The sequence below is a fragment of the Lissotriton helveticus genome, chromosome 4_1, assembly GCF_964261635.1.
Source record: "Lissotriton helveticus chromosome 4_1, aLisHel1.1, whole genome shotgun sequence".
NCBI lineage: Eukaryota > Metazoa > Chordata > Amphibia > Caudata > Salamandridae > Lissotriton > Lissotriton helveticus.
This window is the reverse complement of record NC_136063.1, coordinates 146101613-146115120: the sequence shown is the minus strand read 5'-3', so window position 1 is coordinate 146115120 and position 13508 is coordinate 146101613. Positions and strand designations below refer to the sequence as shown.

Here is a 13508-nt window from a genome sequence, read left to right as displayed (position 1 = left end):
TGGGGTGTGTGTGTGGCTCTAGGTGTGTGTGTGTGGCTCTAGGTGTGTGTGTGTGGCTCTGGGTGTGTGTGTGTGTGTGTGGCTCTGGGTGTGTGTGTGTGTGTGTGGCCCTGGGCGTGTGTGTGTGTGTGTGTGGCTCTGGGTGTGTGTGTGTGTGTGTGTGGCCCTGGGGGTGTGTGTGTGTGTGTGTGTGTGTGTGTGTGTGGCTCTGGGTGTGTGTGTGTGGGGGGCTCTGGGGGTGTGGGTGTGTGTGTGTGTGTGGGGGGGGCTCTGGGTGTGTGTGTGTGTGTGTGTGGGGCTCTGGGGGTGTGTGTGTGTGTGGGGGGCTCTGGGGGTGTGGGTGTGTGTGTGTGTGGCTCTGGGGGTGTGTGTGTGTGGCTCTGGGGGTGTGTGTGTGTGGCTCTGGGGGTGTGTGTGTGTGGCTCTGGGGGTGTGTGTGTGTGGCTCTGGGGGTGTGTGTGTGTGTGTGTGGCTCTGGGGGTGTGTGTGTGGCTCTGGGGGTGTGTGTGTGGCTCTGGGGGTGTGTGTGTGGCTCTGGGGGTGTGTGTGTGGCTCTGGGGGTGTGTGTGTGGCTCTGGGGGTGTGTGTGTGGCTCTGGGGGTGTGTGTGTGGCTCTTGGGGGGTGTGTGTGTGGCTCTGGGTGTGTGTGTGTGGCTCTGGGTGTGTGTGTGTGGCTCTGGGTGTGTGTGTGGGGGTGTGTGTGTGTGTGTGGCTCTGGGTGTGTGTGTGTGTGTGTGTGGCTCTGGGTGTGTGTGTGTGTGTGGCTCTGGGTGTGTGTGTGTGGCTCTGTGTGTGTGTGTGTGTGTGTGTGGCTCTGTGTGTGTGTGTGTGTGTGTGGCTCTGGGTGTGTGTGTGTGTGTAGCTCTGGGTGTGTGTGTGTGTGTGGCTCTGGGTGTGTGTGTGTGTGGCTCTGGGTGTGTGTGTGTGTGGCTCTGGGTGTGGGTGTGTGTGGCCCTGGGTGTGTGTGGCCCTGGGTGTGTGTGGCCCTGGGTGTGTGTGGCCCTGGGTGTGTGTGGCCCTGGGTGTGTGTGTGTGTGTGTGGCCCTGGGTGTGTGTGTGTGTGGCTCTGGGTGTGTGTGTGTGTGTGGCTCTGGGTGTGTGTGTGTGTGTGTGTGGTAGTAATTGCTGTCTGCTGAGCTCCTTCCGTAGGGTACAATAGGTCTCACATTTGCGAGAGATTAAGCTAATGGCAATGTAAATGACAATGCCATTTTATTTTTTTTCTTTCTTTCTCTGTGAGGGCAAAAATAGAGAGCCGAATAGAGACCCGTTTCAGCACCTGTAAGAATTAAAGCAGGCGCACCGAGTGAGACACTATATACAAACCGGGACATTTATCTGTTTAACCCGGGCACTATGCAAAAAAACAGGACATTTCTTTAATTTGCAGCAAAGTGTCGGGACACTGCTCCAGAAACCGGGACAGTTCGGGGAAAACTGGGACGTCTGGTCACCCTAGAGATTGTGGACGTTTTTAAGGTCTCTGTATGCGGCAGTGACTGCAATGGGGTGCAGCGATCACAATTTGCTCAGCACACTGTTCAACCTTAACTCAATGGGAGGCTGACCCAGGTCAAAAGTTATGAAATTTAAACACACACAGAATAAAGGGGTCAGAATTAAATGGGAGAAAGTTAACAATGAGCAATTTATTTGTGAGTTTATAAAAGATAATTGGCATACAATTTCAGTAAACAGAAGCCAAGGTGAAGATCCTCGGATTATCTTAGAAGCGTTTAACTCATTGTGCTCTTCTATCGCTTCCATGCTAGTTGGACACAAACCACCCAACAGCAAATAGCCGCTTGACTGGTTAATCATTCGTGCACAGCTGCTCATAAAAATATCCACGCTCTAAGGACGAAATCTAATGGACTTGGCTACAAGGAAATCCTAGCCATCAAAAAAGCAGAAATTCTATCGAAAGCTTAGGAGAACTTAGAAGCTGCAGGGAAATTAAAAAAACAGTATGTCTTTCTGGAAAGTTGACCACCTTGATTTTTTTTTCCTCCTCTGATTATGAAAGGTGGAAGGTTGAGTCCCTCATTCAAGTTAAACCCTGGGTTGAGCACTTTACTAAAATCCTCGACCTAGATTGCTCTGAGCAAGATCTCGTTGAGAAAAAAACTTATGATCAAAGTGCTGCTCTCCTTGTGAGTCACTCAGTTGATGTTAAGGATGTCATTATTCAAAGAAAACATATCATACATTTGCCGTTTGTTAACAAATGTTCTAAAAGGTGCCATAGTGGGCCCACTAATACCAATCACCAAGGTAGTCTGTGTACCAATCTTTAAAATCGGGAACCTCCCAAGTGGTGAGCTGAACCAACTGTGCTCCTACGACCCCCCTACAGCTCTACTCATGTCAGTTGTCTCCCTCCTGTAGCCTCTGGTGCGTTACCTGCAGCCTGGTTGTCTGAAGCAAGTACTCCATTGAAAAGCATTGGGTCCCAGACTCTCTATTTGCACCCTGTACCAGGACGCCCCTGTGCTGCTCCTGGTGGTGTGTTTGGTGCTGCTTTGTGCCCCCCGTGCTTGGTCTTACCCCCAAAGCTTAGCCCCTGCAGCCAATTTACCTACCTGCAAGCAGGGTAGCTTTGAGCACCCCCAGGCTCCATTGAAACTCATTTGCTCGAAATCCGATTTTGACCTCCGCACCCGGCGCCCCTGTGGAACTGGTAGTGCAGTTTTGGTACTCACCTGACTTTTGCCCCTTGCTGAGCTTTGGTCCCAAAGACTGGAAATGTAAGTGGTGTACTTACCTGCGTAACTGCATTTTTGTTTTCCTCCATAGGATAACTTTGCAGTCTTTGAAAATTGCACTATCAACTTTTGAAAGTCTTAAGTATTTTTTCTGCAACACATACTTGCCTTATTGTGAAGATCTTGGTCTTAAAATAAAACTCAAACAAAGCTTATTTCTATAAAATTGGTGTGGACCTCTTTTTTCCCTTATAGGTTAATGTTGTGCAATAAATGTCTCACAATCCTCTGTGTTAGGCCAAGGTCTGCTCGCCCACACTACCTCTATTAGAGCACTTTGGGTTTTACATTGAGCCCTGTATACATCCGGGGAATCTGTGGACTCTGTGCACAGTATAACCACCTAGTGGTATACCATTAACAGAGACCGCTTCCTACACCAAGTACAATGGAACAGAGAGTCTTGCCGCACAAAAGACATCCTGTAAAATAGAAAAGCATCAATGGAAGAAAAACCATATAATGGCACATATCTGGCTATTCTGTGGGTTGCTTTGGCTTGCTTCTCATAGATATTATTGTAACAGAATACTTCTGTGTAATTGTCAACTTTAAAAAAAAAAAAAAAAGAATAAAGTAGCGCTTCTGCTTCTTTTCAAAGTTGTGATTGGTATGCTAGTGCTTGGACATTGACCCCTTTACACTTACTTCACAGTCCTCTGGTTTCCGTTTGTGGCGGAGAAGTCGGTTTGAATCAGTGCCTCGCCATAGGGAGACCTGTTAGCCCTCTGTAATTCAACACTGTTATGTAGGATGCTCTTTTTTCCACAAGACTCCTGTCAAAACAGCATCCTTTCACATTTTTAGGATGTTACATTCGAGTTGGTTTGGCTGTGGGTTTCTCACCCAACGTTTGCCTGGTAGGTCGTCAGGTAGAAGATTTAGGTTCCCCTCTTTAGTGGCATTCGGGTTTTACTGTAATATAGTGATGTGCATGCCTCTCCACATGCAGTCAACTCAGTTTGATGTCACAGGCATGGAATAGCCGGCATTCCCTTTGCAATCTCTGATTGCATATATTTCTTGAATTCCAGATTAAGGTGACCATCGCTGGTTTGGCGGGAAAGGATCCGGTCCAGTGTAGCCGTGATGTTGTTATATGTCCAGACACAAGCCTTGAAGAAGCCAGGAAGGAGGTAAGTTTAGATATAGGATTGGGGGCGGGAGACTAGCAGGATCACTGTTTTGACTGAGAGCCAGAAGTTTTTGCACAGCCACTAGCAAGCAGCAAATCCTTGATGTGTGATTGTAATGCTTCATATCTCGTGTTATAAAAGGGATGCCTTCTGTATTGACACCTCAAAAGCACACCCTCCTTGTTGCCTAGACGCAAGAAAGTCCAATTTCTTTTGTTATTATTTCAACTTTTGTATTTGTGAATAACCAGGGAATGTATGTCCTGGTTTTTAGGAGTGAAATAGGAAAAGCCCACCATTCCTTTTCTCTGCCACAAATCTGTTTAGTTACATGGTTATGGCAGGCATATTAAGTCGTTGAAGCCCAGCTTAGTGTTTGTTCCTCTTGCACCACGATCCTAGAGCCACTATAGTATATGGAAAGGTGTGATGTGCAGTGTAGATTTACTTTTGAGACCATGTCGATTCCTGATACCAATTACACGCTCTAGGCTTGTAAATACATGTTTTATTGGACATGTTCACTTCTTTGGCATTTGCATCAGTGTGCAATAAAATATGAATAATGCTGACCAGAAGTCAAACTGGCCTGTTTCGTACCACCGTACACGATTAATGTGCTGACTGTTGTCACACGTACCCCACTAATCTTCCAATGGTGTTGAAAAAGCCTGTGACTGATCTGAGACTGAGGTTGCATTCCAGTATCTTGAGTTAATACCACCCTTCCCTTCCAGTGTCTCTTGTATTATTGGTTAATGGAGATGTAAGACATTATAGCTCCCAGTTTTGATTGTGTGGCATGTAATGTTACTCTCCTGCTCTTTCTCTTTCAATAAAATGTTTGACATGTCTGCAAGTATGGTGTGGTTTGAAGCAAGTGTGAGATTCTGTTTTCGGAGCAATTGCTTGTTGGCCCTTCTGCAGTCTGTTCTCTCAGCTTCTTCCTTCAAGCTACAGCGTGTGCCCTGGAAACTAAATCTGCCAAGTCCCTGAGGCTTCTAGGTAGGTATAGTACTTCTGTTGTTTAACGTTAGATGTTTCTCTTTCAGGGGCCTTATGATGTTGTGGTTCTACCAGGAGGTAATCTTGGTGCTCAGAATCTATCGGAGGTAAAACAAATATATATATATATATATCTTCTGCAACTAACATATTTAGGATTATTTGTTTTCATTATTTTTTAATCCTCCTTCGTTGGCAATGTTGTACTGCAGATAATCTCTCAGTACTCTAGATGCCAGTACTGCACCTTTGTGTGACTGAGGTACGCAACTATGGCATAGCACAAATTGTGCTGCTGCTACATACTCAAAACTTAATGTTTCACAGCTCCCTCCGTTGCCCTAGATATCCCCTGTTCCCAATACCCCGAATTTGTGGCATTAATAATGATGCATTTGTGAGCGGGTGAGGGTCAATGTGTGTATTTTTTATTGCTACGGCTTCTTTCTTTCTTCCGTTTTTGTGGCAAGTTGTTTGTTCGGGATTCTGTCTCTTTAATAAACTGGTTGCTTCTGGTTTCTTCCATCTAGTCTCCTGTAGTCAAAGAGGTATTGAAGAGCCAGGAGAGCAGTGGGGGACTTATCGCTGCAATCTGTGCAGGTATGAATCTGCTTAATAAAACATGTATGGATTCTGGCTGGATAATTGTTTTTACATTTGTAGAATTTTCTCTCCGTCACATTTACTGCCCTGTCACAGGCATTTCGTTTACCCATAGCTTGTTTGGTAATAATATTCAACTAATATATTCTTTGAGTAAGTTCCGTCTCATACAAAAGTTTGCGTTCGCCACATGTTGCTTGCCTCACGAGCATGTAGTTTTGTTTTGCACCAATCTATTAAACATCATTCTTTATTTTGCTATTCACTTATAGCGGATCAAGGCCACTTGTGTACCTAGTGGTAGTGGAGTAGTTGAACAATGCGTAGCTGCTCAGAGATGCAGCTTAGTGTGGTGTGTAGGAAACCATGTTCTCTTCTCTAGTGGGCAAAGAAGGTTTTTACAAATAAGAGTATTCTGGGTGTTAGTGGGAAAGTCTGCATGACACGTTGTCACCGGAGCTACCATGGGGAATCACTCAGTTTAGAGTTGGATAATTTATGCATGATGTAATATTTGTGTGGGTGGTGTAAGGGCTTGGAGGACATTTCTTTAGGGCTCTCTTCGGCGAGGTTATTTGACGTATATATTTAATCAACAAAACCTGCAAAGTGGAGCACAGGGATCGCCAGAGAGTGATGTATGGCACCAACAATGAGGAAAGGGGCTGTGGATGGGAGACGTAGAAGACCAACAAGAGGGGCATCTGCAGTCTATTCTCCAGTGGCGGGCGAGTGGGGCGAAGACTGTCACCAGTGTTAAAATCACCATAGGGATTGCTGCAGTTGGCCCACACGTGCCTGATCTTGTGAGCCATCTTGGAAGCTGGCCCGCCTTTGACTTCAGAACCTTGACTGCTAGGCCAGTGAATGATTTGGACCAGATTCAGAGGGGTGGTGCCCAGTTTTCTGTTAATCAATTTCTCAATGAATAAACTCAGTGAATGTACTCTCTTTGAGTTCTGAATGCAGCTATGACCCGTTAAATAGATATTTTATCGACTATGCCTGTCCGCAAATGTCTGTGGCTGAAATTTTGTGACTTAAAGATATCTTGTGTATCCTCACCGTGGTGACCAGATCATGACTGTTTGCCTAGCACTCAGCAGGTTCCAATATGAAGGCCTCCGAGTTTGACTGACACTTTTTCTCTGTACTTCTTTGCAAGACAAACCTGTTGCTGTTTGACCTTTCTCTGGCCGTTTAATTGAAGAGCCGAAAAAGCTACAGCTAGGGTTACAGTTGCAGTAATTTCAGATGGATGCCAGTAAGCCAGCCTTCGACAGCCAGCGTGCTGGAGCGGGGTTAACTGGCCTGTTCAGTAAACATAGCCAATAATAAATAACACACTATTTAAGGTTGGGGATTCTCGACCAGTTCTAAAAAGGAGGGAGGCTGTACTTGTTTGGCACTTGCCACATGTGTGTTCTTTTGGTTAGACTGCTTGCAATCCTACCGGATTTGGGGTTGTAAAATACATGGCCATACAATGCTGGAAGTATAGCGCCAGGAGCCCCAAGTTCATGCCTTCATTACTGTATTAATGTTTGAAATTCACATCTTCAGCTTTGATCAATCATCTCATGTTAGGCTGTTGAAGGAGTTCTTGCTCTGATGGTTTGAGAGATTCCTTTCTCATCGGTCTAACCTGAGTTGACTTGCAACAGTTACTGTTTTATTAAGGCTTATTTTGTGTTTGCCATGCAGTGTCTTAAAACAACAGTTATTCAGTTCATTATAAATTTGTCTATTGTTGGGTTCTGCTTTGGAATCCAAGGCATCATAATGGTTTAGAATGTAATGGTATGGAATACTTGAAGGTGGCTGTAACCTCTCTTCCTGTCGGTCATTTAAGAAGGAGCCCATAAAGAAGTAAAACCTACCCGGTTTTGGTGCTTCCTTTCACTGATGACGAGGATGGGATCCATGCTACCCAATGGCTTGAGCGCCACTAAACGTTTGATGTCCTCAAACTCACCACCACACTCCTCATCCCATATGTTGGAAAGCAGACAGGAACAAAAGATGATGTCCAGATAGTTTATTAAAAGCGGCACAGCAACAGATGAAAGCAGCCACAGAGCAGGCAGGGACAGGCAACTGACCTTGATGCCTAGCAGCTACCTTGAGTTCTAAATGGAACTCCAAGCATACAAATAAATACAAATTCATTTAAAGATACAGAATATAATATACATGTGAGCGAAGAATGCAACACATCTCCCTTCATTAAGAAAAAAAAACCAATGTGAGCGTGTCAATACATAAATACAAAAAGACTGTGGAAATGAAGATGGTTATGAAACCTAGTCAGCAAATTTCCTTGGAACACATTTTGGTCGGGAAAAAGACTTAACCCTAGATGCAATAGATTCCATAGTTTTCCGTTGTGGATCAGGAAGCTTGCTATTATGAACATCAGTACATTTAGCAACCCGTTTGATGTTCCACAACTTACCATCTTGAGTGATGACACTGTTACTAAAAACTTTAACCAGTTTCATAGGTTTACCAAATTTATCTGAACATTTGGTTAGGAAACCTGGCTTTCTAATCCTAACCCAATCACCCACAGACAAATTTGAAGTTTTAGTATTCCACCTATTATCATACCACTCTTTTGATTTGATTCAGAAAAGGGGGTGGTGATGAACAGAGTGCCTGAATTAAGCAGACCACTCTTACCCAGTCCAAAGATCAGGGCTTGATCCATCACCGTTTTTTAGCTCACTGCACCATCCCAGCTCAGAACTTGGCTATATGCAAATTAGTCTGTTCCTGTCCCAGTGCATGATGGGAACAGGGCAAACCAAACTACTAAGCCAATTCTTATACTGGGAAGGAAACAAGCTTCCGGGGACCGGTTTCTGCCATTTCAGGCGTCGTCGGCCCGGCTTGCTTGAATCCTGATGGTGCAATGAGCAAGGGACTCACATCTGAGTATACCCTTCCACGCTTATGGTGGACAAAATGATTCAGAAAAGGGGGTGGTGATGAACAGAGTGCCTGAATTAAGCAGACCACTCTTACCCAGTCCAAAGATCAGGGCTTGATCCATCACCGTTTTTTAGCTCACTGCACCATCCCAGCTCAGAACTTGGCTATATGCAAATTAGTCTGTTCCTGTCCCAGTGCATGATGGGAACAGGGCAAACCAAACTACTAAGCCAATTCTTATACTGGGAAGGAAACAAGCTTCCGGGGACCGGTTTCTGCCATTTCAGGCGTCGTCGGCCCGGCTTGCTTGAATCCTGATTTGGCTTGTTTAGATTCAACTTTATGGGAAACATCCTTAATAAGCACCTTTGAAAATGAATTATTAGAACATTTGTCCCTGAACCACCAAGGACAAATATTAGAAGCAGGATCTCGCCCTTTAAGAAGATGAAAAGGACTAACCTCAGTAGTTGAGTGTGGAGTTATGCGATAAAGCCAAAGCTTTTCTCGCAAAAGATTTTTCCAGTTGCACCCCGACTTGATAACATCAGATACAAACCCTTTCAGAACCCTGTTGAAACGCTCAACTAAACCATTTTCATGGGGTTCATAGAAAGAAATATTATGATGTACAATGTTCTGTCGTTTAAGGAAATCCTCCATTTCTAATGAGGTCAACTGAACCCCATTGTCAGTGACAAGTGTCGAAGGTTAACCTTCTCTTGAAAAGACTTCCTTAAAGAATTCAATAACACTATTGGTAGAATCAGAAGAAACAAATTTAGAGTGGTAGTCAATAAGAACAAAGGCATAACGAGAATCATTGGGTAGAACACATAAATGGACCTGAAATATTGAATGCTATTTTCTTCCAAGGATCAGTGGGCCAGGGTGTATTCTTCAACGGGGGAACATTCACTTTTAACATTTTCTCACTACCCATACAAACCTCACACTCTTACTTTGCGATCAACCATACGATCTAAACCTGGCCACCAAAAATAATTTCTTATTAAACGTTTCCTAGCACACATTCCCGGATGCGTCTTATGAGCAAGTTCTAAAATGACATTTTGCATAGCAAATGGTGGTACACATTTTCCAGATTTGAAAATTAAATTACTTTCTAATTCCAATTCATTATAAACCTTAAACATAGGCATAACATTTTCTGTTAAATTTTTCTTGTCAGGCCAACCTTCCAAAATATATTTTTTGAGGGTCTGCAAGAAAGATCTTGATTATCTGCAAGAGTCCAAGACTCTTCAGAAATATCCTCAAACGTACCCAACAAAACATCTTGTAAACACGTGACTACATCAGTGTCACAAGAAATATTGTTGGAAGAGATTTTACAAGGAAGACGAGACATGAAATCAGCAACCACATTTTTTCTTTCCTGGGACAAATTCAGGCGTGAAGCAATACTCCTGTAATCTAGAGGTCAGTCTGGCAATACGTGCAGTCGAATTCCAACCCCCACCTGGAGAAAGAATGTTGACTAACGGTTTGTGATCCGTTTTCAAAACAAATTTACTGCCCCAAATGTAGTTTCTGAAATGTTCAATCGCCCAAACACAGGCCAACAGTTCTTTTTCTATAACAGCATATCTGCGTTCGCTTTCATTTAAAGTTCGTGATGCGAAGCTGACAATCCATTCCTCTTTACCAGATGTCTGAGATAGAACTGAACTAATGCCATACATGCTTGCATCCACTGTAATGATACATGTCTTATTTAAACAGAAAGGCTTAAGTGTGGGAGCATGTAAAATCTCTGATTTAATATGTTCAAAAGCAGACTGTTCTCTTCCCCATTCAAAAGAATTACCATGTCTGAGAAGTTTCCTAAGGGGTTCAATTTTTGCTGCAAAATTGTTAACAAATTTACTATAATACTCGCACATACCTGCGAAAGAAAGTAACTGTTCTTTATTGCAGGGAGGGGGGCATTACTAATACCTTCCACATTGGACTTCTTTGGTACCACCCCATCCAATGTGTGACCAAGATATTCAACGGAGTCTTGAAACAGTTTACACTTATTTGACTTTAAATTCAAACCGCTTTTCCTCAACTTCTCACAAACACAGCGCAAATGTAATAAATGTTCCTCAGTGGTACCAGAATAAATCGGAATGTCATCCTGAAAATACTTGACGAATTGGTCAGCATCCCTAAAAATATTAAACATAACCCTTTGAAAAACAGAGGCTGCAGATGCTAAACCGAACAGCATTCTTGTATATTGATACAGGCCTTGAGGAGTGATAAATGCCGTAAGACATTTAGAATCATCAGTCAGGGGAATCTGGTGATAGGCAGATCTTAGATCGAGGGTGGAAAAAACTTTAGCTCCTTCCAACATAGAAACCACTTCATTTATGTTAGGAAGAGGATTGACAGTCCACAATAATGGCAGAATGTAAGGCCCTTAGGTCGACACGCATCCTCAAACTTTTATCCGGTTTCCTCACCAAAACAATGGGAGTAAACCACTCGGCAGAATCAATAGGTTCAATGATCCCCTCTAAAACTAACGCATTTAATTTTTTTGGGAGTTCTTCTCTAACATTAATTGGTACCCCCCTTAACCTCTGTTTGACGGGAGAAACTCCCAGTTTAAGTTTTATTTTATGTGAAAAATTCTGCATCATGCCCAACTTATCTGAAAAAACATCTTAGAATTCAGATTTGATAATATCAGTATTCTTTTCAGATACAATGGAAGAAATATTTTCAAAAACAACTGTTTGATCTAACAAAACTGGATCTTTTGCATGAGGATTAAGTATAATCCCAAATTTCCACTGGTCTTTCCAACCTATGACATTTACACCCTTGACATCAACATATAGTTTGACTTTAACACACCTAGATCTGAAGGTAAGATCAACCAGGAAAAATCCTAACATGTCAATTTTTTAACCATTAAAGCTCAAAGGACATACATCAGATGGCAAAATATCAACCAAATCCAGAACAGAACCTAAACGTTAATCAAAATAATCTTTAGCAATTATCGTCCAAGGCGAACCCGAAATGAAATCAATTTTAAGTCCCAACACAAACATCTCACATATGGGTTTCTTTATGGAATCATCTTCAACAGTCATTGAGGCTAGAAACATCTTCTCAAAGGAAAACAACACATCCCTTTTTTTCCTCATTACACGTAGTCCCACTAACACAAGTGCATTTATATATCTTGGGTGTCTCTTCAGTAACATAAGCTATCTTGCTTCTGGGATTTTGAACAAATTTCCTGACATCTCTACAGACAGTTGAAAAATGTCCCAATCTTCCACACTTCCTGCACTCTTTGTTTATAGCAGGACATCCAGCATACGAAGCCACATGTCCTTTACTTGCACATTTAAAACATGTAATAGATTTGTCAATTTTTTTTAATTGCCCGAATTATTAAACCTAGAATAACTCTGTGAAAAATGTGAATTATCAGCAACTTGACCATCTGTATGTTTAACCTAACAGACTTCATCAACCGAGTCAGATTTATGCTCATTATGTTTCTTAACTGTTAACATCCGTTTTTCAGATTGCTCTAACGATTTAGCTATGGCGATGGCTTCCGACAATTTTGGATCCCCCAACTCCCACAACCGTTCCTGCGTTTTCTTATTTTTAACATGAACAATGATTTGGTCTCTCAACATTTCATCACACATACTACCAAAATTGCAATGTATAGATAAGGACCTTAAAGCAGTAATAAAATCATCAAATGATTCCATGTCCTGTTGTGCACGTGTATAAAACTTATACCTGTTTAAAGCAATATTGGAAACAGGTTTGAATCTTTTCTCTATTCTAAGTAACGCTTCCTTATAAACATTTGAACCTTCACCCTCACCTTCCGCAGGTGTAATAGGTGGTAAAGCCCTAAATACCATCTGTCCCTCTGACCCTAAACAATGTAACAGTATACGTTTCTTCCTCTCGGCACCCACACGTTCACCATCAATAGCCTTCATGTAATTGAAGAATTCCTCATCCATCGTGTCCAAGGAATTGGGGGATCACTTTTATTTTGTAGAAATTTTTCTGGTGGGTCGAATTGCATTTTTCAAACGTGGTAATAACTGACAAACAGCAAAAGTACTAAAAGGAGAGTTGGTATTCAACGTAAAGTCATAAACAATAAATAATGTGGTGCTCAAATATCCAAATGTCTCCTTATAGCGACTTCCTTTATGATAATGTGGGTTGTTTTCCTTGCTGTAGTGTCTACTAATGGAACTATTTGAAAATAAACAAATCCTTTCCAAAATGTATATTTGCTGGACCACTTTATGAAGAAAATAGCGATGTAATGGAGAAAATCACCAAGATAAAAAAAACGATTCCAAATTAAAATATTTTTCTTCAAAGATAAGAATAACACTTACTTCAAATATTGCATTACCACAAAGATAAAATAAAAGTTGCCTTGATCTTGCGAATTCCTTCTTAAATTCTTTTTCTTTCCTTAAATACAAGCAAATAACTGCTTGCGATCGGTACTGTATCCATGGAAACCAAAATAACAAAATCAAAATGGCCGTTACGTTATAACGTGATGATGTGAAGATCGAGGAAGTCTCGCGTTGCTCTTAACTCCCCTCGCTCCTACGTCATACACCAAGGAACTCCGTGCTCGCGCCGGTCTCTGGCAGTGAAGTCACGGTGGAACCGAAGGAATGCGCTTGCTCACGCTGGAACTGAAGAAATGCCCCCGCCAGCTGCCGGTAAGGACGACTTGAAAGTAAACAGCGTCCTATTTGATTAAAATGCTTTAAAATGCGCCACTCACTGTTGGTTGGAGTTAAATTTACGGGAGCTTCAATCCACGTAGTTTACAGTGCTCCTTAAAACAATGCTCCAGTCAGTTTTCTTCTTGCTATAATCCCAGCAATGTATATATAAAAATTATAATAAAAAAAAAAATAAACTCCACACCTTTGCCGCTTAGCTGGTTCTTCTCCCTCGTCGCCAAATTTGTTGGAAAGCAGACAGGAACAAAAGATGATGTTCAGATAGTTTATTAAAAGCGGCACAGCAACAG

At 42.4% G+C, this 13508-nt stretch overlaps 1 protein-coding gene across 1 annotated transcript in view; it reads left to right on the top strand.

Moving 5' to 3' along the window:
• PARK7 (Parkinsonism associated deglycase) overlaps nt 1–13508 on the top strand; it is a 34485-nt gene that overhangs the window by 19350 nt on the left and 1627 nt on the right. Inside the window, exons 2-4 of the mRNA XM_078686588.1 lie at nt 3800–3901; nt 4954–5013; nt 5437–5506. Coding sequence (XP_078542714.1) covers nt 3800–3901; nt 4954–5013; nt 5437–5506 — 232 coding nt within the window. The remainder of the gene's footprint in view (nt 1–3799; nt 3902–4953; nt 5014–5436; nt 5507–13508) is intronic.